Source organism: Peromyscus maniculatus, chromosome 14 (assembly GCF_049852395.1).
Source record: "Peromyscus maniculatus bairdii isolate BWxNUB_F1_BW_parent chromosome 14, HU_Pman_BW_mat_3.1, whole genome shotgun sequence".
Classification (NCBI taxonomy): Eukaryota; Metazoa; Chordata; class Mammalia; order Rodentia; family Cricetidae; genus Peromyscus; species Peromyscus maniculatus.
The window spans coordinates 56717522-56740014 of record NC_134865.1 but is presented as its reverse complement, the minus strand read 5'-3'; the positions used below and the strand labels follow the sequence as shown (position 1 = coordinate 56740014).

Below are 22493 nucleotides of genomic sequence, written 5' to 3'. Positions count from 1 at the left end.
CTCCCCTCACACCCGCGCTGGTCTCCGGCCGGCGGGCGAGCGGCGGCACCCCGCCCCCGCCCCCCTGCCCTCCGGGACGCTCGGGTCCGCCAAGTCTGAAACCAGGTCAGGGCCGTCTAGCCGTGACGTCACCGCCTTCCCGCCGAGGGGGATGTGTGCGGCCGCGGCAGTGAACCGGTGGGCACCGTTCTCCGGAGCCGAGTTCTGATACAGGGGACGAGAAGCACCAAAAGTCTCCATGAAGAGGACCTGAAATCTTCACGGCCCCAGGAGGGACCTGCACAATCCAGCCCCGCACTGCCCACTGGACTGGGTATGAATGTAGACACGTACAGCTTTGGGGGCATTTAAGAACTCCCAGAGATCTTGGGTGTCCTGACTGAGGGCTATACCCGAGTTCCGAGGTGAATAACAGTACTAGATGGAACTTTTGAGTTTGACTGACTGCGTGAAATGTCAAGTCCTGGGGTGGTGGCACAGTCCTGTAATCCCAGCACCCTAGGACAGCTAGGACAGCGAGGGCTGCGTAGTGAGACTCTGTCAAAAACACAACAAACCCTCAGGACGTGGCACACATAAGAGTAAGGGATTAAAGATAGTGCCCGTGGGAATTAATGTTCTCGTAAGGCGTTTGTTTTCATGTTTAGAGATCAACCAGGAGCCTAAACGAGCTAGGGAGTAGCAGTTTGGGTACAAAACATTCTGGGCGTTCCGGGTGAAATGAATTCATCGGGACACAGTTTCGCGCTGGGCACAGAGGAGCAAGGCTGTAATCCTGTTTGAGGACTGCATAGTATCTGAAGAAAACCTCGGGGTGGCAAGGAGATGTTTACTAGGAGTTAAAAGTCCTCAAGTCTAAGAATTAAAAAGACCCCCCCCCCCAAAGAAAAACTAGTCCAGGGCAAGTATGTAGAACAAGGTTAGACGGATGCAAAACTGGATTGAGTGATTACTAATACAACTTGAATATGTTTATTGCAAGTGTCACCTATAAAGTACATTGGCTGTGTAAAAAAGTGGCCATAAATCACACTCAGAAAACACCTTCGGTTTTACTTTTCCAAAGGTTGAGTTACAATTAATATGACAAATGAGATACATCAATATATCTGGAATACTCATGTCTACAACCATTTGTTAATTTACTTAGTCCTATCATTTCCTGAAGCTTTTTTTACTGGGGGCTTCTTGGGAATGGGGGTTGCTATTGGGGATTAACCCCAAGGTCCCTAGAATACTGAGCAGTGTTCTGCCCTGATCACTCACCCAACCCACTTTAATCAATGAAATTCCAAGTGATGTTTATATCTATTTGCTTTCCAAAGTGTCCCAAAGTACAGGCCTTTAACACTAGCACTCTGGAGGTAGTCAGGCAGGTGGAGATCTTTAAGTTCCAGGCCAGCCTGGATTACATAGCAAACTACATAACAGACTGTCACAAAAAAATTTCCTACAGTAAACACAAGCTTTTTTAGACATGCTACACAGTCATTTGGCAGAATACAAACAGATCATCTTCTGGGTACAGATCTGGTCTCTTGAGCTTCCCATCAACTCTACTGACTTCATTATCTTTTCACACTGCTCCCAACCAGCTCTTCTGCTCTTCTTCCCCATAACCGGTCCACAATCTGATCCTCCCAATGCTGCCCCCACCCTATGTATTTATACTATCCCAAGCCTCGCTTTTGGCAGGCTGGAGAGATGGCTCTGCAGTTAAGAGCACCTGCTGCTCTACCAAAGGACCTGCATTCAAGAACACAGCACCCACATGGTGGCTCACAATTCTCCAGTTCCAAGGGATCCAATGCCCTCTTCTGGCCTCTGCAGGCAACAGGCATGCATGTGGTGCACAGACAGACACATTGGTACATAAAGATTTTTAAAGTCTCTCTTCCATATAAAATATAGAAAGCTCACCTCAATTCTAATACTCTCACTTTAAGAATAATGTTAAAAATTTCCCCAGTTCAAAAAATGTTAACTGCTTCTGAATTTAGAATTACTAGAATGTTTACTCAGTTTTAAAAATAATTTAAAGGTGTATACAGATGATCCATTAACAATCCTATTAACTATCCAGGGGTTTTAAAATATTTGATACAAATATATATAACATTAGTTTTAACAAACAAAATTAGCCAAGTATAGTGAGTAACACATGCCTGGAATCCCAGAGATATTGGCAGTGAGGAACCTGAGGAATCAGTCCAGTCCAGCCTGAATTACACTAATAGGCCCATGTCCAAAATAATTACTATTACTAGTTTATTATCATAAGAAAAATAAATCAGGCATGCCTGTGATCCCAGCACTCAAGAGGCAGGGCCAGAAGAATCACAAGTTTGAAGCCATTGTGGACTTCATATTGAGATTCTGTCTCAAAAATAAAATAAAAAAGGGGAAAACAGATGAAACTAACTTCAATCTATTGTAGCAATGGTTTTCAACCCTCCTAATGCTGCACCCTTTAATACAGTTCCTTATGTTGTGACCCCAACCATAAAATTATTCCACTGCTACTTCATAACTCTAGTTTTGCTACTGTTATGAATTGTAATGTAAATATCTGATATGCAGGATATCTGATATGTGACCCCCAGGGGGGGCACAACCCACAGGTGTTTGAGAACCACTGTATTATGGTTAGCAACCACATGTAATATGATATTGAAGATAAAAAGGTTATGCAATTAAGAAAATATTGTAATCACACTTAAATCAAGAACTATCCACTGTAAGATTCTTTCTTAAATGTATCTTAAGAATCTCTGTGCAAAGTAGAAGATGTAGGGTTTCCTTGACGAAGGTACACAAAGACTACAGAGAAGAATCTTCTGAAATGCAGACGATCTGCTTCCCTGTGTTGCCTCCGGTCATCATGGACTGGAATGCAACTGGAAAAAAAAAAAAAAGAGGTTGTCTGAAAAGAGAAATGTTACTATATATTTGTTAGGCAGTCTCACATACAAAATTAGTTTGAATAATTTCTTAAGTGATTTTTCTTCCTTTTTTTTTGAGACAGAGTTTCTCAACCTCACAGAGGTCTACCTGCCTCTGCCTTCCAAGTGCTGAGATTAAAGACATGTGCCACCACCACCCTGGCAAAAAATAAATCTAAAAAGAAAAATCACTGGGTCAGGTGGTGGCACACACCTTTAATCCCAGCACTCAGGAGGCAGGTGGATCTCTGTGAGTCTCTGTGAGTTCTGGGTAGCCTAGTCTACAGAGTGAGTTCCAGAACAGCCAAGGCTACATAGAGAAACCCTGTGTGTGTGTGGGGGGGGGGGGCTTACTTTCTCTCTCTCTCTCTCTCTCTCTCTCTCTCTCTCTCTCTCTCTCTCTCTCTCTTTCTCTCTCTCCACACATACACACATATCTACTAAGCACCCATGTGGTGACTCACAATCAGTCCTGTTCCTAGCACCAGCTGTAGGGGAGCCAACACTCTTCTGAACTCTATGAACATTAAGCATACATGTAGTGTACATACATGTATGCAGGCAAGACACACACAAAAGATTCATTTTATTTGTACGAGTGTTTTGCCTGCATGTATGTAAGTGTACAACATGTATGTGGTGCCAATAGGGAAACAGAAGGAAACTCTGATGGTGTATGCATGTAATCCCAGCATGAGCTAAGGCCAGAGGATCATGAGTTCAAGGCCATCTAGGACATAGACTCAAAAACACCCAAAAAGAGTAGGGTAGGAGAAAGCACACACTTGCCTCCCTCAGATATACTGTATCTTAGAAACTTGGGGAAATATTCCATCTGCACACTAAGCTTGTAAGTTGGGGACCTGCCCCAACCTGGCCTCAAGAGTTAATGTGTTTTGGAATGTGAGAGAAGGAAAAGGGAGAAAAGAGGAGACCAAGTTTCAAACAAATGCAAACAACAGATACAAGTAGAATACAAAGCAATCCAACTGCATTCTGAAGACTATTGTTGGGCTGGGTACAGCTAATCTGGTAAATTCCATTCAAGAGGTTCCGGCTAAACACCCGGCACTTCATAAACCAGGACTGTGGTTTTCACCTCTGGGTCCTGGGGCAGGAAGATCAGAACAACTAGCCTTGACTGCATGAGACCTGGCCTCAAAAAGACTGAAAACCAACAAAAACCCTACTGCTATTTAAACTGGAAATAGGGGCTGGAGAGATGGCTCAGCGGTTAAGAGCACTGGCTGTTATCCCAGAGGTCCTGAGTTCAATTCCCAGCAACCACATGGTGGCTCACAACCGTCTGTAATGAGATCTAGTGCCCTCTTCTGGCCTGCAGGGACACATGCAGAACATTGTATGTATAATAAATAAATCTTTAAAAAAAATAAATAAATAAACTGGAAATATCTAACAAGTATCCATAAAAAGGTACAGAAGCTGAAGAGTAAAGGCAAATAAATATGGGGCTAAAATGTCAGCGAAACAATTTTAAATAATTCAAAATTTTAGAAACTTAACTAGTTTTATTGAGTAAATACAGTATCTACTTGTTAAGCCAAATGAGTAAAATTTATGTTGATACAAAATACTGGTTTGGAAATATATTAATTTTTTTTTTGAAAAAGGAAAAAAAATCAGTTTGATTTAAGCCTTTTCATTTGAAAGTCTATGTTAGGCCAAAAACAAAAATAGAATTTAGAAATTTGATTAATCTTATGTCTGAGAAACTGTTGCAGAATATTTGTTTGTGACACTGTAAAGATGTGTCTTTGCCAAGGCACCTTCTGATTAGTTTAATAAAGAGCTGAATGGCCAATAGCTAGGCAGGAAGAGGTTAGGTGGGACTTCTGGGGATAGAGAGGACTCTGGGAAGAAGGGTGGAGTCACCAGGCAAATGGAGAAGAAACAGAAAGTGCAAGATAAAAGAGGTTAACACCACGTGACAGAACACAGATTAATGTAGATGGGTTAATTTAAGTTTTAAGCTAAAGGCCAATATTTCATAATTAATAAGTTTCCATGTCTTTATTTGGAGCTGGAGGCAGAAAAGAAAGTCTGTCTACAAGCCGGGCGGTGGTGGCGCACGCCTTTAATCCCAGCACTCGGGAGGCAGAGCCAGGTGGATCTCTATGAGTTCGAGGCCAGCCTGGGATACCAAGTGAGCTCCAGGAAAGGCGCAAAGCTACGCAGAGAAACCCTGTCTCGAAAAACCAAAAAAAAAAAAAAAAAAAAAAAGAAAGTCTGTCTACAAGAAACATTTAATCTGAAAAGTTACCTAATGCCTATAAAGCTTTCATAGTCCTTATATATATATATATATATATATATATATTTTTGTTGTTGTTGTTGTTGTTTTTTCGAGACAGGGTTTCTCTGTGTAGCTTTGCGCCTTTCCTGGAACTCTCTTGGTAGCCCAGGCTGGCCTCGAACTCACAGAGATCCGCCTGCTTCTGCCTCCCGAGTGCTGGGACTAAAGGCGTGCGCCACCACCGCCCGGCGCTCATAGTCCTTATATTTTTATAAGCTGTCTAAGAAACCAAAAAGATACATATAATGTATGAAATGTGCAAACTACATCTTGATATACTTTGAATATGAAACGTCTTGAACAAGCTCCCTCAGTTTTAAGTGCTTGGTCCTCAGCTAGTGGTACTACTTTAGGAGGTTCTGGAAACTTTAAGAAGTGGAACTTAGCTGGAGAAAATAGGTCAGTAGAGTTGGACCCTTCCTCTTCCTGTCTTCCTCTGTTTCCTGTCCACCATGATGTGAAGACTACCTTCATGTACTCCAGTACCAGGATGATCTACCCTACCCAAGTGCATGGGGCCAAGTGACCATGACCTGAGCTCTAAAATCATGAGCAAAATAATTCCTCCCTAAAATTTGGTTTCAGGTATTTTATCACAGTGATGAAAAAGTAACTAATACACATATTAAATATCACTAAAGTGAACTCTTATGGTGTTTGATTTCAATATATAAGGAAACCTACATATATAGGGGCAGTTTCACAGAAATAATATTTATTTGTTTGTTTATTTGTTCATTTATTGGGTTTTTTTTTTTTTTTTGAGACAAGATTTCTCTGTGTGTAGCCTTGGCTGTTCTGGAACTCGATCCATAGACCAGGCTGGCCTCAAACTCAAAGATCTACCTGCATCTACCTCTGGAGTGCTGAGATTAAAGGCATGCACCATCACCACCAGGCTTATTTTATTTATTTTTATTTTTATTTATTTTGAGACCGTCTCATTAGCTGAGAACGATCTTAAATTGATCGTACTGCCTCTACCGTCTGAGTTCTGAGTTACAGTGGTTGCTAATATACATGCTTTGTACATGGCTTCATTCATGGCAGACAAGCACTCTACCAACTAGCCTACATCCAAAGCCCCAGCAATAAGTTATTACAAGATAATAAGATGGGTGTGGTGGCAAATGCCTGTAATTCCAGCACTTGGGAGGGCAGGAATTTAAGGTCAGCCTCAGCTACCAATCAAATTCAAAGCCAACCAGGGCTACACAAGACCCAGTCTCAGGAAAGCTCTGCTCCACCCCCTTCCCTCCAAAAAAAGAGAAAAAACAAAACAAGGGAAAGAAGATATAGCTCAGTCTTAGAGGGCATGCCTAGCATGCACAAGGCTCCAGGTTCAATTCTCCATCACTGCATAAACAAAAGCACAGTCTTTCAGTTTCAGTTAACAGAGATCCTCAGTGTCTCCACAAAGGAGAAGAGGGTGGGGGTGGGTAGGGTTTAGCACAGTGGTAATGTGTGTTTCTTTAACATGAAACAGGCCATAGGTTCATTCTCTAGAACAGCTGAAAAGTAGCATTAAAAGAAAAATCAATACATGCATTTAGCACATGTATAGAATAAATCTTTATTCATCTTACCTCCCATGTTTTCCAATCCATTTATTACACTCTCTTTGATCTGTGAATCAAAATAGCTAGATTTAGGGTTAATGGTTTCTATAAAAGGAAGCAATAGATATAGAACTTTGTATACAGTAGAAAAATGGGTAGCCTCCATTTTTCAATAAAATCCTAATCCTATATTCCTGTTGTCTGATTGTTTAAAAAAAGGTTTTTTTACATTTTATTTGTTTTTATGGTGAATGTACATGTCACAGCATGCATGTAGAAGTCAGAGGACACCTGGTATTCATTCTGTAGACCTCAAATGCAGAGCTCAGACTGCCTCTTCCTCCCTACTGCTGGGTTTAAAGGCATAAACTTCCATGCCCAGCTCCGTTCTTTCTACTTTTCTACCACATGGGTTCTGGGGATCAACTCAGTTCATCCACTAGTGTCCACACTCAGTAAGCCATCTCTCTGCTACCCCCACCCCCGTCTAGTCTTAAACAAACTGTACAGGCTACATAGCTGAGAACGATCTTGAATTTATGATCCTCTCCTGCCCCCACCTCCCAAGTACTCTGATGACAGGCCTGTGCCACTTTTTTTATCCTGCTAGGGTAGACTAGGCTTCATCAGGCTAAGCAAGTACTCTACCAAGTTACACACTCAGTCCATATCCACCCTTTGGAAAAAAATTAGATAAGTGTACACATATACAAGTTGGCCTATCTTTTTTAGGTTTCAAGAACATCTTATATGGATCCCAGGTTAAAAACTTCTATGTAGTGGGTAGCCATTCCAGATTTGATCTGGAAGTTCCAACCCCCATTGAGGCTTCGGTAACTGTCACGCCTACAAGGCGGGGCCAAGAGAGGACCCTGAAGACCCAAGATCCGGATGCGGATGCGCTGCTTCTCTCTGTTCCTGGACCCTGGATGGTGGAGGTAGACTGAGCAGAGTTCTCCAGAGAACACCGCAGGACTGCGACACACCTTCCCCCAGACCCTGCAACCTACCTATCCCTTCATTTGTAAGTTACACCACTAAATAAACCTCCCTTTTAACTACATGTAGTGGCCTTAATAATTTTACCAATACTTCTAATTTCAGGCAGTGGTGGCACATGCTCTTAATCCCAGTACTCGGGCAGCAGAGGCAGGCAGATCTCAGAGTTTGAAGCCAGTATGGTCTACAGAGCAAGTTCCAAGTCAGCTAAGGCTACATACACAGTGAAACTCTGTCGGGGGGGGGGGGGGGGGGGGGGACACGGACACACAAAAAACTTCTAATTTTGCCCAATCAGAATAACCACAAAGGAAATGAGTATTAAAAGGGCATTTACTAGCCGGGCGGTGGTGGCGCACGCCTTTAATCCCAGCACTCGGGAGGCAGAGGCAGGCGGATCTTTGTGAGTTCGAGGCCAGCCTGGGCTACCAAGTGAGTTCCAGGAAAGGCGCAAAGCTACACAGAGAAACCCTGTCTCGAAAAAAACCAAAACCAAAAAAAAAAAAAAAAAAAAAAAAAAAAAAAGGCATTTACTGAAATCTATAAAAATCATAAGAAAATAGGTTATATGAAACCAAAATAATATAAATGTATTACTGAATTTACAATTGTTCTGTACTTTCTAAAATGCAGTAACAACTTATTCTAGTTATATAAAATTGAACAAATTCCCATTAAAAAAAAAAAAGAATATCCAAAGAACATTCTGGCATGTGCTTACATGACTTTTAAGAAAGAACAATTTTGGGACTGGAGAGATGGCTCATTAGTTAAGAGCACTGTCTGTTCTTCTAGAGGAACCAGGTTCAATTCCCAGCTCACAACTGACTGTAACTCCAGTTTTAGGTAATCTGACACCTTTACACAGACAAACATTCAGGTAAAATACAAATGCACATGAAATATAAGTTATTGGGGAAAAAAAGAAAACACAAATTCTGGGGCCAGAGAGGTGGATCAGTGGTTAAGAGCACTGGCTATTCTTTCAGAGGACACAGGTTCAAGTCCCAGCCCCCAGATGGCAGCTCACAACCATTTGTAACTCCAGATCCAGAATATCTGACACTCTCTTCTGGCCTCTGTACAAACCAGGACAAGCAAGTGGTAAACAAACATTCCTGTAAACAAAACATCCATGCATATAAAAATAATGTAAAATGAAAAAAAGAAATCAGATTTCTAAGTACAATTCCACAAATATTTGTCAAATTAATGAACATTACAAATTTAGATTTCAGGAGAAATACCTATTGATTTTGTGAATAATTCATGGGAAGTAAAGCTTATTAATTGTTTAAAAGATTCATTTTTATTTTATGTGTGTTTTGCCTGCATGCATGTATGTATGTATGTACGTACATGTATGCACCACTGTGTGCCTGGTACCCTGGGAGGCCAGAAGAGGTTACTGGATCCCCTGGAACTAGAGTTATGGACAATTTGTAGCAGCCATGAAGGAGCTAGGAACGAAATCCAGGTCCTCTGCAAAAGCAGTAAGTGCTCTTAACCCCTGAGCAGCCTCTACTCCTGAGCTTAATAAAGTATTGCATAAGAGCAATAAAAGGGTTTCTCACTCAGCAGACTATGGTCATCTGGGAGAAAATTTTATTCAAAGATTAACTTTTTAAATTATGTGTCAATGTGTGTCTCTGTGGGAGTATGTGCACGTGAGTGCAGTTGCTTAGGCGGTCCAGAGAAGGTCACAGAACCCCTGGAGCTGCAGTTCCCATCAATGGTGAGCAGCTTGACACACAGGCTGGAAAACAAACTTGGGTCCTCTGCAAGAGCAATGTGCTCTTAACCACCGAGCCAATTCTCTAGTCTATATTTTGTAGGAATTTTTTGTAATGAAACAAATGTTTGCTATAGTAAAATCAAATAAAATAAAAGTATGCCTAATGGCAGAAAAAACACACTTTTTTTGTTTGTTTGTTTGTTTTTGATTTTTCGAGACAGGGTTTCTCTGTGTAGCTTTGCGCCTTTCCTGAAACTCCCTTTGGAGACCAGGCTGGCCTCACACTCACAGAGATCCGACTGCCTCTGCCTCCCGAGTGTTGGAATTAAAGGCGTGCGCCACCACTGCCCGGCCAGAAAAAAACATACTTTTATAATTAATAGAAATTTGGACTGAGGATGTGGCTCTGTTGGTAGAGTACTTGGTTTGTTTTGGGTTCAAGCCCAGCGCCACATAAATTGGGCATGATATAGAGCCTGCCTATAATCCTAGCACTAGTGAGGCAGAAGTAGGAGGCAAAGGGTTCAAGATCATTTTCAGCTACTTGCCAAGTTCAACCAGCCTGAAACCAGCCTGAACCACATGAGACCTGCTTTCAAAAAGCAAAAAAGGTTTTACCTTTAGCTTGCCCTCTTTAAACCACTGACTCAGCTGCAGAAGTCCTGGCTGAAATTTATCTCTGTAATTTAACACGGTAAATCTCTCTCTGTAAGCAGAGAATGAAAGAATGATTAGAGAATATTTCAAGAGGGAGAACCTGGGGGGGGGCACATGCCTTTAACCACAGCACTTGGGAAGCAGGGCAGGCAGATCCTTCTCTCATTTCTCAGGTAATGTTATATCCTTCTGAGGTCTTTGATGTAGTTGAAGACTAGATAGTTATAATTTCCTTAGTTATGATAAAAGGTAAGTTAGATATGAAACCTTAGACTCACAAATATAGGATAGATAGGATATCATCTTTAATTCTGCCAAATACAAATAAGACTAGATATTATAGACTAGATATTGTAACTGTAATTCTTGCTTGATAATTGTTTTGTTATATGTCATTTTACTATGTTAAAGTTAAAATCTTCCTTTTGACAAAACAGAAAAGGGGAAGTGCTGTAGGATGTCCTATATGCTATAAATATTAGTTGCTATGATTGATTGATAAATAAAACAATGATTGGCCAGTAGCCAAACAGGAAGGATAGTGTAGGCAGGACAAGGAGGAGGAGAATTCAGGGAGGTGAAAGGCTGAGGCAGGAAGTCGCTGCCAGCCACCACGAGAAGAAGCATGATGTAAGATACTGGCAAGCCATGAGCTACATGGCAAGGTATAGATTTATAGAAATGGGTTAATTTAAGATATAAGAACAGATAGCAAGCAGCCTGCCACAGCCATACAGTTTATAAGTAATATAAGTCTCTGTGTGTTTACTTGGGGGACACGAGTGGGAGAGATTTGTCCTGACCATGGGCCAGGCAGGACTAGGAAAACTTCAGCTACATCTCTGTGAGTTCAAGGCCAGCCTGGTCTACAGAGTGAGTTCCAGGACAGCCAAGGGCTACACAGAGAAACCCTGTCTTGAAAAAATAAAAATAAAAACGAAACAAAAAAACAAATCAAATCTTTCAAAATGGTAATACCTGTTAGTCTTTAAATTAGCACAGAACCATGCTGAGTCTGGTCAGATATAGTTTTAGGTGTAGTTAAGGGGTAAGTACTCTAAACTTTGATTGTTATATCTGCTTATCATCTACAATCCTATTTGGCAACAGCATTTTGATTTTTCCTTTGTGGATAACATTCTTTCCCTACCCTCACATGATCTCATCCAGTCAAAGCCAGAAGTATCAGTTTTTGAGAACCAGTTAACCAAAATTTAAATATTGAACCTCCTTGAATATATACTTTTCCATTTTATTTAATAAGGAAAAAACTATAAATGAACACATTTCACATCTATGAAATTTAACTCCCAGCCCCTGTGGCAGTGGCAGTAAGGGCAGAGGTGAAGGACACACCTTGTGATGTTTCTCTCCTTCTGGATTGCTTCTACAGCAGGGGACAGAGGAGGAGGATAAGGCACATCTTTATTGTACTGAGAAATCTGACCACATAGGATGATGTGGCTGTTCTGATTCATCTGTATAGAGAAACACTGATGATTACACCCTTAGACACCTTTCCTATGATTTATGACTACAACAATAAAAGCCTATTTAACACCACACTTAAACCTTTATTGCCGATTAGTTTCATTTATTTTGAAGATTTACCTGTTTAAAAGTCTTTTACATTTTTATTTATTTGTGTGTGCCTGTGTGTACACGCAAGTGCGTGCACCTACATGAATTTTATGTTCACTACATAAATGCAGGTGCCTGTGGAAGCCAGAAGAGGGCCTCAGATCCCCTAGAACTGGAGTTACCGACAGTTTTGAGCTGCTGATGTGTGTGTTAGGATCTAAACTCAGTCCTCCACAAGAGCAGTAAGTACTCTCCTAAGTGCTGAGCCATCTTTCCAGCACCTACAAGTTTTATCAAGTCCAATCTGAAGGAATGCAGACTAAAAGTTGGGTAATCACCAAAAGAATTACATTAGTTGCCACTGATCTTGCTGCTTTACTGTAGTATATTTATTTTTTAAAGCTTAATTTTATTATTTTTAACTATGTGTATATTGTGGGTCTGTATATAGATACTGTAACAGGTCCCCAGACCTTAGTAGTCCCTGAGACCTTACCACAACTGACTATGATGTGAGTACCATCAGGATGTAAAACTCAGCACTTTGACAAAACAAAGGCCTAATCCATCAATGTCCACAGTTCTGGGAAAGTCTCTAAATGTACTAACTTTGCTTTTTGGCTTCTGTAGTTCCGCTTATGACTGTTCTTGTTAACTGAAGTATACCCAGGACATGGATTTTGTGCTCATCCTGAGAAAGGCTCAGGGCTACACTGGGATCTGAACACTGACCAGCTAATAAAGACTTTCTATTGGCTTAAACCCATGTCCAAGTAGTCTTCTCTAGTGGCTACCCCACAACAGAAACATGCATGCAAGTTTGGGTGCCTGATGAGGCCAGAAGGGTCAGTTCTCCCTGGAGCTTGATATACAGCTGGTTTGAGCTGCCTGACATAGAATCAGGTCAGGTCCTCTGCAAGAGCTGTACACACTCTCATCCACTGAACCATCTCTCCAGCCCAGTAATATATTTCTTTATATTTCAATAATATAATCCCAACTGCAAGTAATTTTACATATAGTCAAGACCTATTTATTCTTATTATCAACTGCTGATATTTTACTACATTGCCAATAAAAATACATACCATCTACAACCTATGAAAACCATCTCCCTACCCAACTCAGAGGTTATGGCTGCAAAGTGATTAGGAGATGGTGAGTTACAGGTCAGAATCTCACTATTTCAAAAATGCAAATCTTAATTTTTCACAAAAGTAAATTGAAGGTGAAAATATATTGCTAGGCAGGAACTGAAATTCAGAACACCAATGTGCAATCAAATCAAAATAAGTATCAATATCTTTTATATAACTTAAATACAATAATTATGTTATTTGTCAAAATGAACACTACAATTTTATAGCTCCCCTCAGTATCAAGCAAAGATATATCACAATAAATAAAATATAGTGTCATATTTGTAACAGAAACAAATCAGCAAACCACCTGACTTATCACTGTATCACTGATGTCACCTCCAACATTGTCAAAGTAAACATCCACTCCAGCTGGGCATGATTCTCGGAGCTGTTCTGCTACATTTCCTTTTTTATAATTAACTGCAGCATCAAATCCCAGTTCTGAAGTCAAAAAGAGGCATTTCTCATATGTTCCACAAATTCCCACCACTCTGGAACAGCCAAGCAGGCGGCCAATCTAAGGAGGAATGTTTTGAAAATTAAATGGCTTTATATTCTCACAAACATAAAAAAGTCAAAGTACACAAGATATTGCAAGTAGAAGAGAGTATTTGTCCTGGCTAATTTTTATGTCAATTTGATATAAGCAAGCATCATCTGAGAAGAGGGAACTTCAGTTGAGGAAATGCCTCCATAAAATCTGACTGTAGACAAGCCTGTAAGGGCATTTCATAATTAGTGTCTGAAGTGGGAGGGCTCAGCCCATTGTGGGTGCTTCCCCTGGGCTTGTGGACCTGGAGTCATGATGTTTCTTCACATTAATATTAACCCTACAACAGTATTCATCACAATTTAGGTTTGATTACAGTGCTTTTAACTAGAACATTTAAAGCATGATAGCACACACCTTTGATCGCAGCACTCAGGAGGCAGAGGCAAGTGTATCTCTGAGTTCAAGGCCCGCCTACATGAGAGAGACCCTGTCTCAAAAAAAATAATGCAATGGGGAGAGAAAAAATTAAAACCAAAGAGACTGAAAGCAGATAATGTGATCCTTAAAAATAAATAAATAAATAAAATGTAGTTTAAATTTCACAGCTTTAATGTAATTTTCAAAGTAAGTAATCAGACCCAAAATATCACTCTTAAAATTCAATAATTTTCAGGGCTGTGGAGAACACAGATAATATCTAAAATACATTATTCTGTTTCCCATGCTGCAAAAGGTACTGTATCAGTTACTTTCTGCTGCTGTGATAAGACACCACAACCAAAGGCAATTTAGGAGACAAAGAGATTATTGGGCTTCCGTCCCCCAAGGGCAGGGAGTCACGGAGCGAGCAGTGGGCGTGGTGGGGGAGCAGGAACCAGAGATCACATCTTCAGCCACAAGCAGGAAGAAGAAAGAGCAAACTAGACGTAGGATGAGGCCGTGGCCTCTCAAGCTTGCCCGCAGTGACAGACAGACTTCCTCCAGCAAGGGTCACCACCTCCCCAAACAGCACCACCAACTGGGCAGTGAGTGTTCAAATAATGGAGACTATGGCGCCATTTCTCACTCAAACAGCTACCATGATGTCTAATCCTGACAGCCAACTTGACAAGATCTAGAATCATCACCATGAAAGCAAACCTCTGGGCATGTCCATGATGACTTACCTAGATTATTTTAACTAAAAAGGGAAGACCCACTGAATGTGGTGGTACCATTCCATGGGCCTGGTACCACACTGAATACACAGGAGACAGCAAGCTGAGTGCAATCATTCACTGCTTTCTGCTTCTTGAGTGCTGATGCAATGTGACCAGCTGCCCGGAGCTCCTACTATCATGATTTCCCTGCCATAATGCACCATACCCTGGAACTGTGTACCAAATAAACCCTCCTTCCTCGGGTCGCCTTTGCCAGACATTTTATCCCAGCCAAGAGATAACTAACTAATATAACTATTACTTATAAAACACTGAACTCTGTACAGTTCTTTCAACATTTACTACACACTTAAAATTCAGTAAATGCTTTCTGCACTATTATTATCTCAGCACTTGGAAGGTGGAGGTAGGAGGAATAGGAATTCAAGGCCAGCCTAAGCTACATAGTAAGTCTGGGCCAGCCAGGGAGACAAGTGACTCCATTTCAAAATATACATAAATAAATAACCTTGTGGAAGAAGAATTCTCATTACTTTCTTTAAAATAAGAGTTTGATTTTATGTTGATTGGTGCAGGCAGCTGAACATAGAGCTTCATGCATGCCTAGCAAGGGTTCAAACTTCTGAACCACAACCCAACACCCTTCTTTGTCATTTTTTGCAAAGATGTATTTATTTGTGTTTGGCTGCATGTATGAATGTGCATTATTTGCATGTCTGGCGCCCAATAAGCCAGAAGGCAGAGCCGGGTACCCTGAACTGGAGCTATAGAGTTCTAAGCCACTCTGTGGTGCTGAGAACTGAACCTGGGCTCTCTTCAAGTACAGCGAGTACTCTTAACCACTGAGCCATCTCTCTAACCCTGCTTGTTTGTCTTTTAAGTCAAGGAGTTACAGACAGATCTCTATGGTTTTCACTCCTATATGGATGACAGAACTACTCTAACATTTGCTACATCTATTCCAGTTAACAGAGAAAGAGACACAAAAACCTGGTTTGTTTTGTTTTTTCACATTGTTATCAACAGAATCTAAACAGGTAATAATACCATTTATGCCAACAATGTGCAAAATAATGACATAATAAAAATTTAAAATAAGAGGTCTGGAGGGATGGCTGAGTGGTTAAGAGCACTTAGTACTCTTATCGAAGACCTGGGTTTGGTTTGAAACACCAATATCAGGAGGCTCACAACCACCTGTACCTCCAGTCCCGAGGGATATGACACACAAACATACATGCATGTGCTCACACAAACACATCAAACAAAAATAACGAATCTTTCTTAATTAAGATCGAACTTATCCTTGACCATTTCATGTATGTGTATCCTGTAGTCTGGTTACAGTCAGCCACATTCCCTTCCTCTCCCATTCCTCTGGAATCCCTCCTTCATCACATCAGGCCCCTTCTACTTTCACATCTTGAAAAAAATAACCATTAAGTTTAATCAGTGTTGCTTGTATGTGCTTGGGTGTGCAGTTATTTGCTGGATCATGGGCAACTTATAAACAGCTAACCCTAAAATTAATTACTTTTTGTGACAAACTTTTATATACTCCAGGCTGGGCTTGAACTCACTAAGTAGCAGAGGATGACCTTGAACTTCTGATCTTCCTGCTCTGCTTCGGAAGTGCTGAGATTAGAGCTGTGTGTCACCACACCTATTTATGTGGTACTAGGGATCAAACCTGGAGCTTCATGCATGTTGGGCGAGTACTCTACCAACTGAGCTATGTCACCAGCCCTCCATTTTATTTTGTAAATTATATGCATGTACTCTGTGGCCTGTTTATGCCTTCTATTTTAAAACAGTTAACTAATTTTTGGAAACTTTACCTGGCCAGCCAAAGATCCGCAGGCGCCTGCTGCTCCACTGACAACCATTGTCTGATTCGACCCCGCAGATATGTGACCTTTTTCCTGGACCCCAATCAAGGAAGTCAAACCAGGCATACCTATAGCTCCAAGAAAATATGAAAGATGTCCATCCACAAGTTGTGGGTCTACCTAAAACAAAAGGTGGGCATTTTAAACAATACTGAAATTACAGTTTTATGCTAAGAAGTTAGAGAGTTATAGACTAGATAGTATTCCACACCCAACTTCACATGCTCAATCTCTATATCCCTATAAGTATCAAGATCAAGTCCTTGAAGGTAATATTTGAGGTTAAATGAGGTCATACAGTTGGGGACCTAATCCAATACATATATGTCCTTAGAAGAAGGAACAGATGCAACACTCCTCACTGCCTGGAAGGGTACTGGATGACACAGCAAGAACACATTTCCTGCCAGGCCATGGTGGTGCACGCCTTTAATTGCAGCACTCAGGAGGCAGAGGCAGGCGGACCTCTGTGAGTTCAAGGCCAACCTGGTCTACAGAGTGTGTTCCAGGACAGCCAGGACTGTTAAACAGAGAAACTTTATCTCAAAAAACAACAACAACAAAGCATTTTTCTGCAAGCTAAGAGAGACTTTACCAGAAACTGAATTTTCCAGAACCTCAATCTTGGGTTTTTAACCTTTAGAATAGGAAGTAAGTCCCCGCTGGTTAGGCCACCCAGATTGTGTGGTGTGTTTTATAGTCCATAGGAAACCATTCTTTGGTCTTGCTATAATTCTAGCACATTTGTAAACAGTAAAAACAGTGAGGGTTAAGGGGAGGGCTCCCTCAGTAAAGCTCTTGCCTTGCTGTCATGAGCGTCTGAGTTTGACCCCCGAACCCTTTATAAACACATCAGGCATGCTCCTGCACTCCCAACCCTGGCAGAGAGCACAGTGACTCCCCGTGCTCACTGGCCATCCAGTCTGGTTCAACCTCAAGCGGTGTCAGAGGAGGCTAGACAGCGCTCCTGCAGATGGCACCCAAAGTTGTCCTCCAACTCCACATGTGCATGAACCCCCACGTGCACCCATATACTCACACACACACACACAATCTATATGAATGAAAAGGAAAAAGGAAAAAGCAAACAAAATTCTCTTCAGATTAACAAAATCAACTTTAACAATTCTCACATAAACTAAGGTTGGTTTTTTTTGTGTTAATTCCCAATGTTTTTTCTCAATAGAGAAAAAATGTTTAAATAGTGGAACACAGGCAAAGTCAGAAGGTTTTTAAATCTCTGAGCAATTACAAAATAAACATTTACCTAATTTCCAACTCGTTTGAACAGAGACACTACGTGGGTAAATGAGTTGCTCCCTGAAGCCATAGATTATGAAATTAAAATCCCAGCCCAGGGGTGGGCTACTTCCCTTCCAATTGTTGGTAACAGAGACTTCAAAACAATAAAGGTAATTGTCACGGCTGTTGGTTGCCTACCAGAACCAGGTGGTAAGATCTTAACTACCTGCTCAGGTGGCAAGCCACAGAGACATCTCATTGTAACTGAGCTAGAAGTCTCCTCTCTACTGGCTGGTCCTCGCAGTGCTGGAGGTGCCCTGTCAACTGCCGGGGAAGAAACGTCATCAACAGTCTTACTCAGCTGTGGACCCTGTATGTAACACCCCCAATCTGCTAGGCGAAATGTGCCCATTGGTACAACAGGAGCAAGTACGTCCAGAAAACCAGCTACTTTCTGAGCAGATGTGAGGTCCAGTTCTGAAAAGGAATTCACATCAGGATCTGTAAACCTGGACAGAGCCTGTGGCCAGGGGGTCACAGCCCTAATGGAGAAGCTATCGCATTTGCTCTGCTAAATGGACAAGATGTGCCTGTCAGATTGCTTTCTAAATAATGTCTCTGCCCACAGACTAATGTTGCTCTCAGTTCTGGTCAGTGGCGACTCTTTTTGCAGTGGGCAGCAGTAATAGCCTAGACTCACAGTTAGTCCAAGTGCTGAGAGCAAGTGACTGTTGAAGCTGAGCCACAAGAGACCTCTGTACCACCCACTCTAAAGGTGAGAGAATATGGAAGGAGAGGGAACAGAAGGAATGTGAGAGCCATATGAAGGGGTGACACCTTGTGGAGACGTGTCTTCAAGACACGGCATGGCCATTATAGTCCAACTCAGGGCAGCTATGATTATCTACTAAAAACCTGCACAAGACTGAGCCCATTAACATCATTACATGGGAGGTAGGAGCTGACAAGAACCACTCTCTGGGGGGCTGGAGAGATGGCTCAGCAGTTAAAAGAACTGTCTGCTCTTCTAGAAGACCAGAATTTGATTCTTAGTACCCACACAGTGGCTTACAACCATCTGTAATTCCAGTTCTAGGGGAAACTGACATTCTCTTCTGGCCTCCTCCAGTATCAAGCATATAATTAGTGCATAGCCATAGATGCAGGCAAAACATCCATCCACAAAAAGGTTGTTTTTGTTATTTTGGTTTCTCTGTATAGCTTTGGAGCCTGTCCTGGAACTAACAGAGATCTGCCTGCTTCTGCCTTCCCAGGGCTGAGATTAAAGGTGTTTGATTTCAAGGACAGCCTGGTCTACCTAGTGACAGGTCTGCCAGGGCTATGTAGAGGGACCTTGTCTCCAAAAAGCAAAACAAACAAAAAAGAAACTGGAGTGTAAAGAAATAAGATATGGTCGGGAGGTGGTGGCACTTGTCTTTGATCCCAGCACTGGAGAGGCAGAGGCAGGTGGGTCTGTGAGTTCAAAAGAAATAAGGAATCGTCCCTATGATACATCATTTTAGTTCAAATTAAATGAAGTTGCAAGCTTTTGTAGGTCAAAACAAGTACTGGTCATTTTCCATGGCTCCATGACTGAAGTCTGGATTTCTGACATTAGATGAATTTTAATCATGAAGTAAATATATTCCTCATGTAGCTAGAGTTTCTTAGTAAACTCTAGCATATATAATTAATTATAGGGGGATTTCTAGTTCTTAGCATTAAATATTTTTATGCTTATAGTTCAGCTTTATATTACACATTCGATTTGAGATGACAGCGTTCTCTGGTGATGTGTGATAGCAAACAGTAAAAAAGATAAAGGCTTTCCACATTTCGGCAGCTATCTAAAAGAAAATGTCATCCCCTCTCTAACAAAATATATGAATGCAAAAATGAGAATAAAGAAAGAAAAATCAGAAAGTTTTATATTATACATCACCTTTTCAAGGCCATTCCCATCTAGAATTGCTTTAGTTTGCCAGGGCCAATAAAAAGAAGTCACAAAATCGCCTTTAGCCAAATGTGTGTGCTTGCTCTCTTCTATAATTCCAATACCTCCACCATCAGCCACCTGAGACAGCTGCCAGGGTGCTAGGTAATCAGTTCCGGTGTCTTCATTCATCTTACAGCGCTGAGAAAAGAAAGCCTTCATTAAGGGAAGCTGACGAAAAGCGTGTAAGTCTCCCTTGCTCTATCCCTTTCATTTTTTTTTCTTTATTTTGCAAAAATTGGGGAAACCATGTGCCTAGCTCTTACCAGTAAAAAAATAGAACTGAAAAGAAATTCAGATCTGTTCTAATTAGACTGTGGAAATTAAAACAGTATGATACTGGCATAAAGAAAGACACATAAATAAGACCATTGAGATGGTTCAGCAGGTAAAGGCACCGGTCACCAAGCCCATCTGACAACCTGAGTTCAATCCCCAGGACCCACAAGATGGAAGGAGGAAAGAACCAACTCTCTGAAGTTGTCCTCTGGCCTCCACATGTGAGCCATGGCAGTCATGCATGAGCACGTGCAATCATGCACAAAACCACATACACAGAAATGTAATTTTAAAAAATTTAAAAATGAGTGGAATTCATGAAAGAAACCATCTAAGGCCCAGCTCTTCCTCGGGAGCTTTAACGATTCACGTTGGGTGCAGCAGTGTGTGCTTGCAATCTCAGCACTGTGGGGCTGGGGGTGCCAAGCAGATCCTGGGGGCCTGCTTACCAGCCAGTCAGTAAAAGCCTGAACCCACATAAAGGTGGAAGGGGAGAACTGGCTATAGTTGTCCTCTGGCCTCCACATGTGTGCCACAGCCCATGCGTGTGCATACACATGCTGATTTAAAAAGTAAGGTGGGACTGGAGAGATGGCTCCGTGGTTATCGGTAATACAAACTGTTTACAAACTCAAAGATGGAAGGAAAAACACTCCAGTTTATGTTATAAGGCTGGTGAGACGGCTCCACAGGTAACAGAGCTTGCTGACAAGCCTGACAACCTAAGATGGGTCCTCGGGACTCGAATGGAAAAAGGAGAGGATAGACTCCTGCAAGCTGGGCCAACTCACATGCACACACACACAAATAATACAGTAAACATTTTAAACAAACAAAAAAACAGAATTGGCAGGTGGTGGTGGTGGCGGCGGCGACCGCCTCTGATCCCAGCATTTGAGAGGAAGAGGCAGGCAGATCTCTAAGGTTGAAGCCAGCCTAGTCTACAACACAAGATCCACGATAGCCAGGGATTCTATACAGAAAAACCATGTCTTGAAAAACCAAAATAAACAAACCTTTCAAAACAACAACAAACAAACAAACACAGAACTAATTGGAAGATTCATGCCTGCTACTTTCCAAACTTACTGCAGTCATAATAATCAAGGCACATTTGCATAAACACACTTACTAATGGGAGAAAACTTGAGTCTAGAAATAAACTCTCACTTACAGTCAACTGATTTACAACTTGTTTATTTTTTAGACAAAGTCTCACTGTAGCTCAGGCTAGCCACAAACTTGCAGTGACCTTCCTGCCTCCACTTTCCAAGTGCTGGGGTGCAGGGATGAGCCACCATGCCCAGCTCGTGGTCAGCTGGTTTTCAACAAAGGTACTGAGCAAAGCAGTCTTTTCAACAAATGATACTGACACAGTTGCACATATACCTGCAAAAGACTGAAGCCGAACCCTGTGATGATACATCCAGGGTGTCAGTGGGGTTGTAGTTCAATGGTAGAGTGCTTGCCTAACATCAAAGGCCTAGGTTCACTCCCCAGTACTACAAAAAAGAAAGAAAAAAAGAAAAGGAAGAAAGAAAAAGACTTAATTTTAGATGTCTGTCTTACTAGATTGAGATGCTTACTTGAGATGTCTCTGAGCATGTCTGTAAGGGTGTTTTCTAGGAATGTGGACATGAACTGGTGGGCTCAGTGGACTAGCTCTCCCCACAAGGCACCATCTAGTCAGGTGTCAGGGGCTGGAGGAAAAAAACAAAACTTGGAATATGGAAGAGTCCAGTCCTCCTCTGGAGTGGATACCTTTCTTCTGCCCTTAGGCTCAAGAGATGCAAGTTCTTTGGCCTTTGGTCTCTGGGAATCACATTTCCACCAGACAAGTGCAGCAGGCTCCTAGGCTCCTAGGCTCCCAGGCTCCTAGGCCTTTGGCCTCAGAGTAAGACTTTTGTTATCTGTGTCCCTGGTTCTCAAGTCCCCTTCTGACATAGACTGAACCAGGCTACAGGCTTCTCGGTCTCTATAATTATGTTAGCTGACTGCCCTAACAAATCCCCTCTTATCTATCTATGTCTCTATAACTGTATCTGTCTCTCAGTTTCTATCTCCTTGGAGAACTGCAATACAGGCCCCTTTCTCATACCATATACAAATATTAACTCAAAAGGGGCCACACATAATTTTAGAGCTAAAACTATTAAACCTCTTAGAAGAAAAGTTAGGGTTAAATCTTCATAATGCTGGGTGAAGCAAAGCCTTAAATATGAGACCAAACATATGTGACAAAAGAAAAAGCAGTACACTGGACCTTATCAGAATGAACAACTTTCCTGTTTCAGCAAGAAGTATATTGTCGGCCCGGCAGTGGTGGCGCACGCCTTTAATCCTGGCACTCGGGAGGCAGAGCCAGGCGGATCTCTGTGAGTTCGAGGCCAGCCTAGGCTACCAAGTGAGTTCCAGGAAAAGGCGCAAAGCTACATAGAGAAACCCTGTCTCGGAAAAAAAAAGTATATTGTCATTGCAACAGAGTGCAAAGACAACCATAAAATAGGA

At 41.7% G+C, this 22493-nt stretch overlaps 1 protein-coding gene and 1 long non-coding RNA gene across 7 annotated transcripts in view; one reads left to right on the top strand and one right to left on the bottom strand.

The window, feature by feature from the left end:
* The first annotated feature begins 178 nt into the window (after window positions 1-178).
* On the top strand, window positions 179-7878 carry LOC143268467 (uncharacterized). 2 transcript variants are annotated; one of them, XR_013044412.1, is made up of 2 exons: window positions 179-313; window positions 7548-7878. It is a non-coding gene; the product is annotated as an uncharacterized LOC143268467 (long non-coding RNA). The 2 variants fall into 2 exon arrangements; XR_013044413.1 differs by having other exon boundaries at window positions 279-404.
* Window positions 950-22493, bottom strand: part of Ptgr2 (prostaglandin reductase 2) — a 30261-nt gene continuing 8717 nt past the window's right edge. For 3 of the 5 annotated variants that reach the window (XM_076551061.1, XM_076551062.1, XM_076551063.1), the window contains 7 exons: window positions 19656-19847; window positions 16421-16591; window positions 13237-13446; window positions 11563-11684; window positions 10168-10255; window positions 6843-6882; window positions 950-2897 (listed from right to left, as the gene is read on the bottom strand). In XM_076551061.1, the coding sequence (XP_076407176.1) occupies window positions 2821-2897; window positions 6843-6882; window positions 10168-10255; window positions 11563-11684; window positions 13237-13446; window positions 16421-16591; window positions 19656-19847 (900 nt within the window). In that variant the 3' untranslated portion in view covers window positions 950-2820. The remainder of the gene's footprint in view (window positions 2898-6842; window positions 6883-10167; window positions 10256-11562; window positions 11685-13236; window positions 13447-16420; window positions 16592-19655; window positions 19848-22493) is intronic. The other 2 variants (XM_076551064.1, XM_076551065.1) reach the window with 2 other exon arrangements.